This window comes from Dendroctonus ponderosae, unplaced genomic scaffold (genome assembly GCF_020466585.1).
Source record: "Dendroctonus ponderosae isolate FM_Combo_2020 unplaced genomic scaffold, Dpon_F_20191213v2 Dpon_F_20191213_2, whole genome shotgun sequence".
NCBI classification, from domain to species: domain Eukaryota; kingdom Metazoa; phylum Arthropoda; class Insecta; order Coleoptera; family Curculionidae; genus Dendroctonus; species Dendroctonus ponderosae.
In genome coordinates, this window is record NW_026018165.1 from 14,446,753 (window position 1) to 14,465,149 (window position 18,397).

Here is an 18,397-nt window from a genome sequence, read left to right on the forward strand (position 1 = left end):
ACATTAATCTGACGAAATCAATTGCTTCGTATTATTATTCGCATTATTAAATCGCGTTTGTTTATGTGTTTGAAAATAATCTTGTTTGATGTTTTTATTAGGTAGTTTTCGTTCAATCGGGCATAATGAAGAGCTTTGGGTAAAAAAGAAGAGAAACACACAATTTATAATCTTTTAATTTGTTTATTTAAGACCATGTTTATTCACCATGTTAACATATTTGGGCATTTGTATTGTTTTATATAAAGAATAAAATTGTTTTAGTCCGATTTTGTTCCTTGTAAACTTAAGGCAACCTCAAATAATGCGGAAAAAAAGCCTTTCCTTCAGTAAATTTTGATAGCAAAATCCCATCCTATATTTACTCATTAAATCCATGCTGATAATCCACACTTTAAGTGAGTTTGAAGCATTTGACTATTCTTAGAAAAATATAAATATTCATTTCCGAAACGTCGTTTTATGAACTTTGTTAAACGTTTCCGGGTTGGATGGAATGGAACCTCTTTGTATTAGTCAAGTTTAATTTATATTAAAATTTTTAAGGCCTGCTGTTAAGTGTCAGCTTTTTAATAGAAAATCTCCAATCTATTCTAGTAGATTCGGACAGCTCTTAAATTAATTGATCTTTTGGCACTGTGGATTATCTATTAATTATAATTTGAATTATTTTATTTATAAGATACTTGCAGAATTTAATGAATCTTAATGGACAAGGTGATTTATTGCAATGTTCACCTTATTTTTGTTATATTAATTATTTCAGAAGAATATTAATCAATTAGCATATTTTGCAAAATATAAGAAATTTTATTTGAGAAGCGCGAATCTTTATCCCTGAAATAATCCGAACTGATTTCTTTTAAATCCTGGCTGATCATTACCAGTTTTCTTATAATTAGGTATCGACCAGTAGGGTTATTTTGATGAAATGCGTCTGAACGTCTGAGGGATGAAAATTCCTTTGCGGGCACAAATGCTCTGGCACAGTCGGGAATCGTCTGTGCATTTGACAACAGGCTTAAGCTCAAAAACATCTCATTCTATTGATTTTAATTGTTTTTCTCAGCAGGTAGTTAGGTAAAAAATTCAATCGAATGTAAGTGCGTTTCTGTTCTTTTCACACACAAAGTTCATTTCTTTTAATTATTAGGAAAGAAACTTTTATGAAATTAAGCGCCCTGGAAAACACCTGGATTGTTTGCTTTCGGATAAAAAAATGTCTATTAAGGTTACTAGGAATTAGAATTAGAAGAAACCATACCACTGGTGGATAAAAAGTTTAATATTTGTGCTTTTTTATAAAGCTTGGCATATAAAATAAATGCTGAAAATTATTATGCAAAATACTTTAGCACAGGGTGGTTCTGATATAAATGTGAATAAAATTTGAAGAAGGACAAAACTACCTAATCTAAAGTTTGTCTAAGATTGAAGACAATACCTAAAGGTTTTATGAAGATGTACCCCGTTTAAATGGTTCCCACTTAATGTGAACTGTATACATTTCGCAGAAATACAATTTCTTGTATTTTACTTAAGCTACCGACATTTTCGTTCTGCGTATGATCAACATTTTAGTCACGTTAGGTCCATCAGAAGCCACAGGAAATATAATTATGAGACTAGACTAACGACATCCCTCAATTTAGAGGACTGCAAATGTCAGGAGGCTAACGATTACCAGTCATCCCTTAACAAATCAGCAACACTATCACGTAGTTGTACTGACTGGAAATTAAGCAATTTAATTAGGGGCACAGTTAAGAGTCTTGTTTATTCGTTATTCCGGATGATTCAATCGAGCAAAGCAAGTCACTCACAAGTTGTTTATTAGATCCGGGGATGAACTGCAATCTGCACCATCGAAGTAAAATTGAAACTTTCCGAATAGTTTGTTTCAGTTTCTTGTTTGAATTCACAGAGGAGCCTGAAGGCACGTGATCCCTATATGCTTGATAGAGCGTAGATGTGACAATAGCAATTTTCCAAAGACCTGGTTAAAGTTTCCTACTTGAATTAAAGTTATATTCGCCAGAGTTTCAATCCTGCATTTTCAGCTTGACTAATTGTATTTACCGATTTCGGATTATGGTTTTAACCACCACTTTATTTCAGTTTTTTACTGGTAATTGGAGGGCAACCCGGATCAGCGTGTTTTACATTAAGAGGGCTTTCAAATGATTTTCCAGCTTTTTTGCAATATCCATTGCGTTTTTGAGAGGCGCGATTTTTCAATGGCTTTTCCAGCTTCCCATTTGCTACACGTGAATTTTTCTCAGCATTTTCTAACCTTCGTGATTTCGCTCGTTCAGCCTTGTTTGTATCATTTTATATAAAGAAGTAGAATGGAAATTAGCAAATTAAACAGACGAAGCCCCCAAAAATTACAGCAGTTTGCAAAACAAAAATAAAAAAAAATGTTTACGAACCTTGTCGCTCATTTTTACCTTTCGAGTCTATTTTGATCATTTCAGATTAGCTTTCGGTGGCAAGACTTAATTTAATTCATCCGCAAGGAATATTTTAGCCTTAGGTGTAAGAAAGACAGATTGAACAGGCACGCTTAGAAGCTTTATAATTTTGTTACGCCCTGGAATACTAAAATAACATCAGTTAATTAAGGATCTTGTCGAGAAAAATGAAAAGTACACTTCGAGGCTTCGTTTTTGAATTTGTCATTATTTTTTGAAAATCGGCTGTAAGGATCTCTAATGTTTTAGTTCGAGTGCGAATTTTTCTAATCAAATTTTATTTATTTCACGGATTTAAACCGGCTGGGAATTAGTGTTATCTTAGAAATAATTTAACGTTGCTGGCGGGTCTGAAGTCAGAAATCATTCCTCACCGCGATGGTTTGTTGTGAGCTTTGTCGTATTTCACTCAAAAAGTAGCCAAGTTTTCCAAGCTGAACTAATCGGTCTAGAATAAATATTGCAGGATTACCCGCTAAGTTGGCAAGAATTCGAGATATACATTACAGGGCTTTCGACTCGTGAACATCAAATGAAATTAATCCATGTGGAAAAGGGAAAAATTCACTTGAAATATATAAAATAGTTTTTTAAAATAGTAAATTGTATATTTTATTATGTTTAGAAAAACTGTTCTCTTCAGTTTGCATGTACACAACAGTAAACCCTTTATGCCAGCATTTATCTTATTAAGACTGCTGGAAAGCTATTGATTAAATAAAAAAAAAAAATTCATAAACAACCTCAAAGATCAATTTTGCAAATGAGTAGAAAACTTAATGCGAGAACTAGAAACGCAATTAGCCAATGTTAAAAAAATTTACATTGAAATTTCAATCTATGCATAAGTAAAGTGGAGAAGTGCACTTCATTTTGTGGCTAATGAAAACGAATTAATTCAACGACAAAATTAAATTGTTCTAAGTTCCGGTCATAAATAATTAATATAAAATAGACGAAATTATTGTGCCCTTCAAGACGAACAAAGCGAATTGGATGAAAAGTATTAATGTTGTAGATGGATTTTGAAATCTTCAGTCTTAATAGTAGTGAGTACCTTTTAAGTTTGCCACAAATACTTTTTTAATGCCTAGCACACTCTAAAGATATCCCTAGTTTCCTTTTGTTTATTAAACCTTCTTTTACCAAAATAATAAATCTGAATTACTATCAAACTGAATCTTACTGCCTTGTTAAGATCACGTATAACACCTACATTATATAAAGCAATAGATATGCAAAACTAGTTTCACTTCAAGCGCGGATCCTCTTTCTCATGTGAGTTGCATTTGTATGCTTTTCCAATTTGATCCTAGAACAATAAAGTGTAAACATTTGTAGTAAAAGCACAGGAGACTCGCTTTGTCTGTAACCTGAAATATGCTTTAGATGTTTGTATACTTTTGTATTACATTTATAACATTATTTGATTTGAAGCTGCAACTTGCTGCAGCAATAACGCTTTTACTAATAACGAAGCGCCATTTACGTATAATTTAACTAACTGAACTTGGGCAACAAAAATATAACACAATATTTAAAATTAATATATTAACTTTCCTGTGTCCGTTTGCAATATATAAAATTGTTCAAATATGAAACGTATGGGTTCGATCGCAAACGAGGCACATTGTTTGCTTGCAAAATGTGTGCGTGCAGTAAAAACTTCGTGCTATACATGAAACAAATAAAATTTGTGCGAATTGTTAACAGGAACGATCAACATGGTACGAACTATGACATTGTACACGATTTACACGATGCCATTATCAATTTCAAATTTAAAGTTGCTGTTAAATCCGCAAGTGGAACGCAAACAGAACCGTTTTGTTCTGGTTGAATCGAACGAAATTAGTTATTTAATTCCGTTATTATATCATTAAGGGAGCGGGTTTAAATTAAATTTGGCCCTCCAAAAACAATCACGTTTGAAAATCGGCGCGATCGCACTGAAGGTAACCAAACTACGTGGGCTTCATCATAACAGTGTGGAGAAGGAATCAAAATATTTGGCAAACAAACAAAGAACTCACATATTTGGAGGGTTTTTGCGGAATTCGGCCTTCAAAGCCCGAAGAAGAAAACGGAAATTGAACAAGATAATCTGCTGGCATTTTTGCATATTTCTTTCACTTCTAAGCCCATGCCAGTGCAATTATAAAAGCATGTCGCAAACATTTATTTTTCCTAGCTCAAGCCCCTAAATGAATGAATTAATTTTCGTTTTCATTCGCGTTGATTAACAGGTTTCTCAAACTTCCAAGTACAAGCTCGCTAAACGGACAACTTAAAGTCCTTCTAAGCCAGCTTTTATCATAAAGTGAGCTAATTGCCTCAATAAACCGGACCTCAAGACAGCTCTAATCTGAGGCAACGACCAGTTTTATTTTCCAAGACTGTTCGGTTTTAATTTCACCTCGGCCATTTAGATTTTTATTTAAAATACGCGTTAGAACATTTCTGCGGAGATTAAAGTCCAAACTTTTCCTTTCGTAATCGGTTTTATTGTGCAAGGCACAACTTTGAAACCGCCTAACTGGATTCTGAAAGGGAAATTTAACTTTGCCTAACTTATTTTTACCTCATATGGGTCGTGCAAACTTTATTACCTGTTTAAAAAAATGTAGGTAGTGTAAAATCTCTCGCATACATATTTGATTAATAATTTGCGTGAAACTGACGAGTGATGTTTTGGTGCCAAATTCGTTTCCAGAACTCCTTCGGAAATTACGGCATCAACAAAAAAACAGGCGCATTTGCGTGCTAACAATATTGCTGCAACAAAGGAGACGCTTGGTCCTGATGGAAAACTAAACCATTTTCTATGCGAAACAATAGTAAATCTCAAGCTTGGCTGGCGGATAGTTGCAAAATGTATTACCCGCATTTTTACCATCAAAGAAGTGTTTCCGAGAGCGGTTACTTCCCTTGAGAGTCCGGTGGGAGAAGAAATCTCCCATGAATCGGAAGACCTATTCTTTTACACGGTCACGGAGCGCGCAAAACGCTTAAAAGCCACGGGGAGAATTTATAAGGAAATAGCTCCTTCAGGTTGAACTTTTTACGGTGAGGACCGATTCAAGCTCATTTTCCTCAGCAAGTGAAATTGACGATACAGAAAATGTTAATAATTAAGAAGCAGACGTTTTGAGGACCATTTCTTGACAAACATTCCAGTACAAATGTAATATTGCAGGAAGATATTCTGTCTGGTTATTTCAAAGTGCACTTTTAGTATAATGTAGTCACAATTTTCAATTCTGACATAACGATTAATTTAATAAACAAAACTTAATTATCGCAACATAAACGCGTACCCACCTGGGCTGCTTCAGCATAATCCACTTGCTGGATTTTAATGTATTCAGTCAATATCGATCACGTTTATTAACATATTAGTCCTTTCCTCTGTCACGTTAGACGCAAAATTAATTTCTTTGCCTTTGGTCAGAGTGAAAGTCAAGAAGTTTTTCGGCAATTTTCTTTTAAGTACATATGAGAATTTTCTTAATCACCTAGAAATTTTAATTACTCATTTCCGTATCCGAAGCGGCGAATTGAAAGCTTGGCACCTCTAAGCTCCACTTCAATCTGTCTGTTGGTTCAATTTGAAACAGTTTCTTACAGCCAAAGCATATTTAAGCCGTCATATAAATCATTCGGTATCTAAACACCAAAGCTGTCGTCAAACACGTTCTTCACTCTAAGATGTTACGATTGTTTGCGATAAACGAGGTCGCATTCGGCTAGAAGTATATCCCTTCTTAGCTAAAGTTTCTCGGGCTGACGTAATCACTGTAATCTAAATATTGCGGGATTAATATGCCATAGAGTAGGGGTTGCTGCTTAAAACACATAGACTTGGGAACACTCACTTGCAAAGCGAATTTCTGCACAATTGCAATGTTAAAAGGCATGCGAAATGCAGCAAAACCATATTATGCATTCAATTTTCAACAGCTTCAGTGCATGCATGTTACCAGGTAATGTGAGTTCTAAGTGTGAATTATGGATGAAGCCACATTTTTTCATTTTTAATGTATTTGGTATCTCAAAATGCGAAGGGAAAATATTTATCCCATCAATAGATTTGAAAGGAATTAGTTGAAACTGCCCGGAAAATGATCGTGCTTGATGGCATTGACGCAAAAGAAACGCCGTTGTTTCAGATAATTGTATCAATTCCAACGTTTTTATGAAAAACATCGCAATTTTAGCAATATGAATTCAATAATAGGTTGAGAAAGTTATTCAATAAAAAACAAATAAAAATTGATTGCTTCCACAGAATTATAGTGCAGCAAATAAAAATGAAATTAGAAAGCGAAAATATCCCGATTCAACTAAATAACTAATTCAAAAGTTGACGATTTTCTAAAATAAACCTCAATGTCTTGTGTCTGTCTCCGCAATTTGTCGGAAGCGGCCAACCGATTTAAAGTTGCCCGATTACGCAATTTGGAATTTATTTTGCCTTTCCTGCAGTTTTATTTTACAAGTTGCTCAGATTGATTCACTTCATTTTATTCGTATGTTTTCTTTTAATGTGTTTCAAATTGCTTCAGAGTATAATTTATTTGGAAGACTTCAATTATTAATTACTTATTGTCTTTTTTACACAAGGCGCTTTAAACAGCTTAATTAAAGGCAGTAAACCTTGTAATGTATTGTATATACTGACTGTGTTTCAATTCCAAATCAAAATTAATTCTTGGGTTTCAGTAATTTATTGTCTTTATTTATCAATTAAAATACGTGTGTATTTTTCCACCATCATCAGTTGGTCATCAAACTATGTTATTTTAGAAAAACTGATGATGGTGGAAAAATACACCGAAACGTATTTTAATTGATAAATAAAGACAATAAATGACTGAAACCCAGGAATTAATTTTGATTTGGACTTGTAATGTATAACAATGTTCAACATGCGCCAAGTTTATCTTTCTAGTGCTAACACTAAATGTATTTAAAATTCTCCTTGAAAAACTCTTGGGGTCCACCGAGTGTTGTTTATTGCTATTGATTCTACTGAAAATATGCAGTATTCAAAGAAGATGAAACGGAAATCAACTGGAAACGACCGCTTGAAATCGCGTAGACTTAGATAGAAACAAGCACCAGAACCAGTGATGGAAAACAATTGCAGCTTAGTGCAGATTTTCCTTATTGAATCAACAATGAGTGATTTAGTGAAGAAATTCCACACTTTATTACACTATATGTTAATACATTTTATCCAGTGTGTACGCTGTTTCCCATAACTTTTCATGTTAGTTTCCAAATTTCAATGGAACCACATATGAAACAGGATCCAAACAATATTCTAAATAATGAAACCTGATGTTATGAGGTGAAGTCGTCCAATCCAGTGGCAAAACATGTTTTACGCACCCACAGCGAATGTTTATATAGAAAACCAATTTTTCCAACAGAATTCTTCTGAACTAATTAGTTTGGTGTGTAATTCACGCCTACTCCTTCATAACTCCTTTATATGTCCGAGCCAAATGAAAAAGTTTGCAAGCAGCATCAATTACAAATCCCGATAATAAGCTACAATATAAAGAGCACAATTTCACGCATCATTCCTCAGGAACGTATTTGTCGTGGAAAAATACGTGAGAATGTAACACATGTTAAGGGCTATAGAATTCTCGAAGCGATTTCGAGTAAGTGATTTAAGAATAAAGCCACACTGGACGTGCAGACGATTCTAATGAATCGATAGCTTTATTTGTCCCTTGATGTTTTCGGGATGTCAACACGTTTCGACAAATTGCTAATATCAATAGCATAGCGAAAAAATAGTGCTGACAAAATCGTAAAGTAAGCTGATGTTGGGGGAAAACGGTTGGGTTTACGTGATGGAAACGGATTATGATTAAAACCTGAAGATGAAGACAAAGAAGCTATTTTTGTGTGAAAAATTTGAGTGTGAGTTTCTTCAAAGCCTCGAGATCCAGTTTCACAGTAAATGCTTTAAAGAAACTGACATAAGACGCTGTAGAATAACAGTCGTCTATTGGAATTTGATGCATTAAAGATATGTTTTTCCACATTAGTCGAACGAAACTTTAACATCAAATAAAAAGCCCCAAGAACCCAGTCTCCGTTTCTTGTTTTTGCAGCTTTTGAAAGGGAATTTATTTGAAGTCTTAGAAGTCTGGGCTAGTTTGACGAAAGTTAACAAGCACAAATTAAATCGCGCGTTTTAATAAATTTTGAGTTAGGCAGTTACCTTTGATTAACAATCTTGCACAATTCGCCATGTTAATTTATTAGCAGCTTTAAACAAGTTTTAAACATTTTAATCAGAGCGTTTTCCAGCAAAATGAGGAGAGTAAAATAATAAGACGTTGTAATTAAATTAAGTTTAATCGGTTTTTAAAATTGCTTAAAGGGTAAATTAGTAATGAGTTGAGCGCAGTTTTGCAATTAATTATTGCAAAACTTTAAGGGGCAAATTATGCTTTGTTTTAATTTTTTGACATTGTAATTAGACGGTTTACTTTGTACGGTGCCAGGGAATTTTTGAGAGGTTTGATAGCAAATAATATTTTTACGTATTCTACAGTTTATAAGTGTTCCTAATTAATTCATTTTGAGAAATTGTTTTCTAATCGTAAGAAAAACGACTGGTCTCTTTCACAAAGTTAATTATTTTTAATTAAAGAAAAATAGGAAGGATAAAGAAATTGCACATACAGAAATTGTAGAACGTATGATGCATTTACTATGCACATTTCTCCTGGTTTCGAAAGAAGTTTTTGTCGATTTTGGTCAAAAACTGCATAAAACTCAAAAGACCGCAATACGTTAATTAAGTGGCTAATAGAAAATAGAAAAATTAGCTAACAAAGTGGAATTAATTTGAAACCAGAGGAAAATGTTGCCATGTTTTTTCCATCGCGTTACTTTCACCTAGGAATTTTTTACCGACGTTGCAAACCAACAGTAGGCAGAGGGTGATGCGGTCGAAAGAGGCAATTCTGGGGAACTTAAAAATGCATATACATATTAACGAAGAGTTAAAGAGCATGTTAAAAATGAAAATTTTCAACTTTTCAACATCTTTTATCCGATATCAGCCTCAGTTTCATGAATGAAACCAGCCAAATAAAAAAATCCTGCCGTTTATTGAAATGTTGTTCCGGAACAGTGTGCCCGATATGATCCACGGAAATAACAGTTTTCCAACACGTTTCGAACAAATTATGGCAATTCGCTTATCTTGTCCACTATTATCTCGATATTTTCCACAAATACATCATTTCCTCGATATTCATCACGACCGATCGGTGTTGCCCTCAAGGGAGCTGTTATGCATACATTAAGTCTGCCTTATCGTGTTACCTTAATAATATTTTAGTAAGTTTGACAAATTCATAATCAGCAGTTTTTTCGAATACATTTATATTTCTTCGTTTAATAAATATGATCTGGTGATTGAAAACCGCGAAAAAATGTTACAGCCACATCATTTTGTATAATCCAATTTGTAATGCGAGTGATTTAATCTTGTTTTATAAAAATTAAAATGTTTTTAAAGTTTTTACATGTTTTTCCTATCCATTTTTCCAAATCTGATCTTCTGATATTTGAGCCCATAAAATTCAAATTTAGTTAACATCAGAAGACACTCCAAGCTCTGTTTTATCGATCTTAAACAAAAGACTTTTTTATTCGAAGATATCGCGAATAAACAGGGCGTAATGTTTGCATAAATATTTTCCTTGAAATTTAACAACCCTTTCTGAAAATAATTGCTGTGTAATATGAAAGGTTTTACGACAGAAAAAATATAAAAGCGCAACATGTTTCATCATCGTAATCATTTTCTGGCATCTAGGGCTTGCGGACATGCACACAGTTTCTAATTATACTTTTAAATATTTTATAATTATCTTGAAATGAAAATGTTCGGATACCATTGTGACATTTGTTCACACAGTTCCTTCGGGAGCTATCAGTTTTCTGTTCATCGGAAAAAGTAATTCATTATATCCACTTTATAATGCATCCAATATTTAAAACTACTGGAAATTTGTGACAAGTTTTCTCGATGTGTCCGGTGAACAAAAATTATGATCGACTAGAAATCGATTTTTTATTAATTTTGTTTTCTTGTTTTTCCAGTTGGTCATGCGAAGGACAAACCTGTTCGAACTTGGGTAAGTTTGTTTATTCAAGTTGCTTTATTCTACACGGTATGATAACACATAATTGAAAGGCTTGACACCGATGCGGGTAAAAAGCTGCAAAATTACCTGCAAGATAGTTGAACAGTAAATTAAATTTTCCACATAAACATGCGCGAATTTTTCCCATTATACACATATTAAATTTTAAATATTAAATAAAACACCTCGATTTTATGAGCGCTTCTGAAAAATGTATCGTTGCGAACTCGTGAAGCGTGGTATAATCAAGTGGCCTAAAGTGCTATTAAAAAATGTAAAACTGCACTGAAAACGCTGGAATATTCAAAGATCTGCCTGCATAGTAAGTAGACAAAACTATTTTTTAGCCGAGGCTAATAGTTGTTCAAGTGAAATATTTTGAAGTTTTTTATACTGATTTATAAAGTTATTATATGTTTTAGTTTGGTATCTAATCTATTGATATTCAAAGATTTGTGAAAAAAATGAAAGCAAATTTTTCAAGAGGCCGAAAACTTGAAACGCCCTGGCGAATATTGTGTTTGGCAGAATTTTAAATTTTGAGTCGCCCTGTATCTGCAAAATAAATTGAACTAAAAAATGCATTGCTTGGGCGATTCTATATGCTAATTGTATCCATTTTTGATGGTTTTTCCAATATGCTGAATGAAATGCATTCACGCCGCTATAGCTTTCACTGTTTAAATATTTTAACTTAATTTTATAAATATTTTTTTAATGATTTTAACAATAGTTCTCTAGCTCAAACGACTAATTTTCCATCTATAATCACTTACCGGTTTCTTCTGTTGAACTGTTGCTGGCCCAATCGTCAAGTTGGAAAATCGTTGCCTGGGAAAACTGCAACTCTATCGCGTCCGCGAAAATGAACCACAGAAAATGTGTTGGAAAATCGTACCCAAAGTAAATTCACCAAAAAAATCGTTGACGTCTTAAGAAAGACTGTCCGTTTGAGGCTCAAGGTGTGCTTTTCGCAGGTAGAGCGACGCTTTACTAACATAGCGCCAAACTTTTCCCGGCTTTAAACTTAGCGCTTTCCACCAATCAGCGTCGAGCAAATCAGCTCTGGCCAATTGGAATATTGTTCAGGAATATCGAGTAGGCGAAGAAATGCGGTGTGTAGGATGGAAAACTCTTTGCCGTTAGGAAAGAGTGGCGATAATTCTTCCCGGGATTGTTTCTTGATTCTAAAGCGTTTATCTTCAGCCGATGAAAAACTTATGGTTGAGAGAACGAAAGAGTGTGTACTTCTAGTGATTTGGATAAAGAGGAACTGCAAAAATGTGTTTAAATAAATTATACATTTAATCAAATCTTAATTTAATGCGTATTTATTAATAGCCGCTTTTGTAAAAAAATGCAGGAAATGCTCCTAAATTCTGAAGATCAGACTAATTTGTACATAAAATATTTTTTTTTAGTTTTGTTTTTAATCATGATTTTTCCATTAATTTAGACTGGGGGCTTCAAGGATCAGCAGATTCATGGAGAAGTAAAACACACTTTAGTTCTTCTGGCTTAAAAATTTCCATTCTTAGTCCGTCAAGAGTTTTTAAAGATGCCGTCTGTTTAGCATTCACTAACTTCATTAGTTTAAGTTTGTTTTTGTATCCAAGTAAATTTAATAATTTATTGGAGTGAGAGCTTATATATATTATTGCGTAAAACTATCTCAAATTCCGTTTAACAACTCGGGTCACTCCATTAGAGGGACCTTCCCTAATTGAGGGATCGCGGAGTGAATTTTGCGAAAAAGATGGTTGCAAATGTAATCCATCAAAACTCGTACTGTTTCCAAATAAATTGTTTTTAAAATTTTATTTTTCAGACAATTAACACATTTGGAAATAGTTTTCTGACTTATTTTTCAATGAATAATGCGCGGGATAAATATAGGCTTTTGTCGTCAGCAAAGTCCGGTTTCTGCCTTATTGGTTCTGATCAGTTCAGCTTAACTGAAGCAAATTCAAAAATTTTTTTGTTAGACAGGGTTGAAGTTGAACGGCTTATGCGACCATTTTCAGGCGGAAACTGATGAATGGCTGATGAAAAAATGCAGATTCTACCAACCAAACCATCACATTAAGATAATGGAAGAGTGAATGGAACCTTCAGTTTGGACACTGACTAAAGCGAAAAACGTGACTGTTTTTTTGGAAATAAAAATCAATGAACGCAAAGTTGATGGATACCCGTTCTATTTGCCTATTTGTCAAAGATAATAAACCCGAAAGTGCAAATCTGAGTATAATTATTTGTTCACCTATCAAGAGCCGTTATCATAACGATTTTCTTCCACACATGTTTATTAATTCAAGCCCTTTTATTAGAATAGTAATGTAACACTAATTGGTTACGTTATCTCTAAATGGAGGAGGAAATGAAAATATTTGTTCGGTTATCAATTATATTTTTTCTGGATATTGCAGTTAATTAGTTCCTGGCGTCAGTTTCAATAAAATCAAATGGTATCAAAATATTCCCATGGATTGGAGAGATTTCAATCAAATCCCATCAAATCATTAGTTGAAATATTCACGTATTTCGATTTCTTCTGAAGCCTGCAGAAAACAATTATTTGAACATCGACGATCAATTTGCTGCATATAAAAATTCAAAATTTCTTGAGGCAAACTTGAGCTTCCACTTTCAATTTATTCACTCGGGGTTGCAAATAATTCTTTTTTGAGTTCAGCGTTATTTTGTAGGTCAATCAAACAACTATATTCATAATTAAGGTATTTATTCCTCCATATACTCCTTTGGTACAGAATCTTCTACAAATTCCAGAAAATTCCCCACTTTGGTAAACACTGAGGTTTTCATGTTTGGCTTTAGTGTTCGACCAAACGACACCAACCCCACGAGTTTTCCATTCACCGTCAATGGACCTCCGCTGTCCCCCTTTAAATAAAAAAAACTAGAAAAAATCCAGATCCGTTGCATTCTTCTAACAATATACCAGGTGATTTCCTCCAGATTGAAACATGCGCAAAATTAAACATTAACTTTCGAATAGATGGTTCAATTTTCCTAGATAAACTTTGTATGCAGATTGAAATTCACTGAATATGCAAAAACCCAATATTTATGTAAGATATTCTGCAACATGAAATTCGAGATTAAACACTGTCGAATAAAGCAGCAGCTCTCTGTTTATACGGTTTCTCTAGCTGAAGGCTGTTTGTGCGCTTCGTTAATAATCCGAAACTTGAGCTAAGGAAAAAAGAGCATCCCCTTTTCATTATACGTGAATGGTCGGGGTGATAACTTAATTAATCAGCTAACGTGTTTGTCCTTTTGCAATATATTTTTTTACTTCACAAATATGATGTGATTCCGAGTTGGACAAAAACTGAAAGTTACTCAACGCAAGCCGTAATCAACACTGTAATTGATTTGAGCAAATTGAGAAATAATTAAACTGAGAATGTGAAGGATATAAAAAAATTCGTCTGTAAACGAATATAAGGACTTTAAGTATATTTGTCCTTAGGGCCAACCTTTGGAAAAAATGTTAAAATGTAAAAGTTCCAGCAAATATCAAAAGGGCGGACAATTTAATATTTAGAGTTTCACGTTTGATCCGTTTCTGCTTCTCTATGTGAGAGCTTGCAACTGTTGGAAAAAACAATGTTGCTTTGCGCTCAGCTCAAAAAGACAATATTAATATATCTAATTAATACAGAAGAGACCATGGTAATGAATAAATTATGCAAACTACGAAATAAAGAGCCTGCATTAGAGACAGAAAATTTAGAAAATACTTCATATAGGAAAATAAAAATAATTTAAAAGCTTATGCTGCAAACCACTAAAGCAATGTGCGGAGACAATATTGTGGTCTCGGGAAATTGACCCTCAAAAAAATAAGGAAAGAATTATGAAGAAAATACCTGTGAGTCAAAAATGCACACAAATTGGACGCATATAAAAATAAAAGAAAGTGTGCTACATCAGGTGTAGTAATTGAAGCAACGAAAGCATTTGAATTGAGTTTGTACAAAAGTATTAAAGAATTAGCAAAAACAACCAAAGCTGTTTCGCAAAAAACCGCAGGAAAGAATGTGCAAAGTCAAAGCAACGAATTTAATAACAGAACAGAACAAAATGGTAACATGTTGAAACGAACATTATTAAGAACGTTTTGCTTCATTTCCCGTCTAGAAATGAAGCAAGAAGTAAATTTAGAGCCGAGGAAGAGAGAGCAGTAAAAAGTGATATTGAACCATTGCTAATGAGCAAATTAGATGAAGCAATAAAAGATCTAAATATCGAAAAATCATCAGTTTGTCATAAGATCATGATAGAATTGATAAGAAGAGACATGGGAAATGTTGAATAAAAACAATCATAAAAGACAGTTCTAACGAAACAGCGAAAATGAGACCAAACTACGCACATCAATTTTTTTCCATATTTTTTCAAAACATTTCGTACTCACGTAGTAGGTTGATTTATGGTGCGGTTTAAGACAAACCATATTCTCAGTAATGGTCGGATGAAAAACACCCGGGAAATGTTTATGGCAGTTGTGGTGATGATCCAGTTCCACTTGTACTGCTCTATAAGAAACCCATATTTATTTATGTCTCTCATATAGTCAAAAATATTGGTTTTCTTGCCTCAAATGTGTTGATTGGACGCCAGTCTCAGTTCGTCCCCATCCAGACACTGAAGCTTTGGTGCCACCCGGATGGTCATCTGTGGAAATATCAATATTTCGCGCTTTTTCGCTAAACTTGATTGGTTCCTTCAATAGTAGCACCGACATATCACTGTCCAACGTCTAGAAAATTGGACAGAGAATTCTAAATTTAGCCCAAACTCTTTTGCGGACTTTGCAGAAAACGTCCAACATCAATCAGTTTTACCAGCAACAGATGCGAGTAGCAAACTTTCGCTTAATAAATCGGCATATTAATCTAGTTTCCATCAAGAGAATTCAATCGTCGGCGTAAATGAGTGAAGTAAAATTATATCTAGTTTAGTACTTTTGTGTTATGCAAAGTTTTTCAATACTGCCGGATAATCACATTTTTAAAGTCCTGAAATGGCAGCTAAGGGAAATCACGCTTAAAATGTTAAAGGGTTCTATAGGGTTATTGGAAAAGTTTCATAAAGACACATTTTTAAGTGAGTAAAGTTAAATTAATGAAAAAGTGTAGTTGCTTCTGTTAAATACAAGTTTGCCTTCATTAATGCGGGCCTTAGCTCATTCCAATTTGTTGACTGGGTTGTAGAAAGTTTCTAAGTCGATTCGTCTTACATGATAGGAGAAGTCTGGATGTTTAATCACTTTGTCGATATGATGTAGATTTCCGTCATAATCATGCACATAATTGGCGCCTACCAATACAGCCAAATTTTTCCTCGGAGTATCATTTCTCGTGTGCGTGCAATGAGCAGCTTAAAAAAATCCCTTCAGTTCAATTGCACGCCACAATTAAGCTCAAACCTACCGGTGAATACAATCCTTGGCTTGATTATAACTCCCCCACAAATAATTTTATTGACTTTGGTATTGAGTAGAGCCACTTGATAGGGATGTTCCGTAATATCAACCACCTTTCCGTGAAGAATATCAGCGCTTTTTCGTTCAGCTGGAATCAAACCTTACATGAATTAAATGCAAACGAAGTCAAGCACCCAAAGTAGTTTTTTTCCTCATATTTCCCAAACTCAATTAGATCAAATTGCCACTTCTGCAATGGCTTGGAACCCAAAATATCTGCAAACTGAAACCACAATGTTGGTTTTGCCAATGAACCGAAAAATTCGAAGCCGAAGATCTCAATTGAGTTAAATGCCTTGAAAATCGAATGTCAACGCAATGTTTTTCCATTTCCAAACATTTAATTTCTCAATAATCGATGACCTCAAATATTAACATTGCCGGTTTCGGATTTGTAATGTTTTGGTTAAGTAATTGTGCAAGTTTTGAATTAAAAAATTGTTTGCCATTTGTACATCTGTTAAGTTTTGTGTTATAGTTGAATCCTACAATGTACCTTTTCTAGAATTTTTAAAAATTATATAATAGCTTCTAAAAATTATGTTTTTAAAGTACGTTTTAGCAAATCAAGATCACGAAACCAATTTTTTAGTAGGAGAAATATGAAGGCAGTTTTTTGATGATCACCTGCATCAGAACCCTCTATGGGTTCAATAGCTTTCAGAAGGTTCTGGTAATGCCAAAACTCTCTGTTTTTTCACTTGCTTCTTTTAAAACTCTAATATTTTATTTATTATAAGATCAAATCCTGAATTGCAGTAAAATTGCATTGTTACATAAAATATGATTGGTTTAAACACTACTGAAAACCAAATCTAATTAAAATTTGACCAGGTTGGCTTTCCATGTGTAAAATAGCTAAGGAAATTTTAGAAACTTACCTTCAATGAAAATTTTCATGAAATTGTCAACGTTTTAAAGTGATCGTGAATTTTTAATTGCTGATATTTCAAGTTACTTTCAATCTTTTAAATTAAAATTACCCTGTGGCAACTTTTAACTAATTGACGCTAATAAAAGAATCAACGAATGAAAGCTACCATAGAAGTGAAAATGTATTAGAATTTGTTTCCTCCTTGACAAACCTGGCCATTTTTCGCGAATGCTCTTCCTGACTTACCTATTGAAAATCCGAACAAGGTTGCTAGTAATATCGTGAACCGAACATAGTTGCTGCACATTTTACTACTAAAAATACAAAATTCGAATTTGCATTTATTTTTATAGATTTCCGCTTCGAGAAACAGCAGCACACCTTTTTGGAGAGTTGCCGCAAAAGTGTAAATTTCAAAGCTTGGTTGACTATCTTGCGTTATACGGTTTAGGTTTTTGTTCGCCTCTTGATTAGTTCTTGTTGGAATCTGAACAATTTTTCAATCGAATTGAGAGGATATACCGATTGTGTTATCCATCGAAAAACCATGTGCACGTCCGCCAATCAGACTTTTGAGAATCGATCTGTTTTTCATCATTTAAACACCATAACTAGCTTTTATTATGGCTTACTGGAAAACCAGCAACTATCGATTTTTTTGCATTTACTTCGCTGTTAATCGCAGTTAATTTTTTTATATAATTCGATTAAATGGTTAGTAATAGTTCAATTCGCTGCTTTTTCTGTGAACGGAACTTATCTGCTTGATTACATGTGTCAGTTAATTACTTTTTAGTTGATTTTTAACAATTTTTGCTCAGATTACGTGAAGAGCTTAAAAATGGCAATGTTTGCTGTGGAGGCGAAACAAGAGACCAAGCTTTTCTTCGTAACGTTAAAATTACCAAAGAAACTTTTTTATTGAATAAAATAGATTACTAAAACGCCTTCCCGTTAAAAACTCTTTAAAATAAAAAGACCGYCATTAAGCACAAATTATGCACATCAACATGCACACGTTAATTGATAGCACGAAGCATGATAAAATAGATATAATTTATTTTCATGATATTCCATTTGATGTAGTTTGGTAGGAGTTTAATTATGACCGACAATGAGAAATACTTGGAAAATAATTTACTCAAAAAATGGCAAAAATAAATAGGTAAATTTTGAAGTAACTTCGTTTTAACTTATTTAACCAATAATGCGTAGTATATCCTCTTAAACAAGTGAAAGCATCAACAATATTGAATAATTATTACAATTTAGCAAATATTCCACAAAAAAGTTTTCAATTTTGAGCTAGCGCATTGTGAATAGATCTGTATCTACGGATTCTGAACGAGAA

At 33.6% G+C, this 18,397-nt stretch overlaps 2 protein-coding genes across 3 annotated transcripts in view; both read right to left on the reverse strand.

Annotated features, from left to right (window-relative positions):
* LOC109544676 (tachykinins) overlaps window positions 1-11,652 on the reverse strand; it is a 32,411-nt gene extending 20,759 nt beyond the window's left edge. The window contains exon 1 of one of the 2 annotated variants that reach the window (XM_019914989.2): window positions 11,434-11,652. The gene's annotated coding sequence lies outside the window, so the exon portion shown is untranslated. The remainder of the gene's footprint in view (window positions 1-11,433) is intronic. The other variant, XM_019914991.2, reaches the window with a different exon arrangement.
* Window positions 11,653-13,383: 1,731 nt separating this feature from the next.
* Window positions 13,384-17,495, reverse strand: LOC109544414 (anionic trypsin-2-like). Its single transcript, XM_019914553.2, has 6 exons — window positions 17,293-17,495; window positions 16,120-16,260; window positions 15,927-16,066; window positions 15,283-15,446; window positions 15,102-15,222; window positions 13,384-13,561 (listed from the first exon to the last, which is right to left on the reverse strand). The coding sequence occupies exons 1-6, from the start codon at window positions 17,351-17,353 to the stop codon at window positions 13,400-13,402; spliced, it is 789 nt and encodes a 262-aa protein (XP_019770112.2). The 5' UTR covers window positions 17,354-17,495; the 3' UTR covers window positions 13,384-13,399.
* Between the last annotated feature and the right edge of the window lie 902 nt (window positions 17,496-18,397).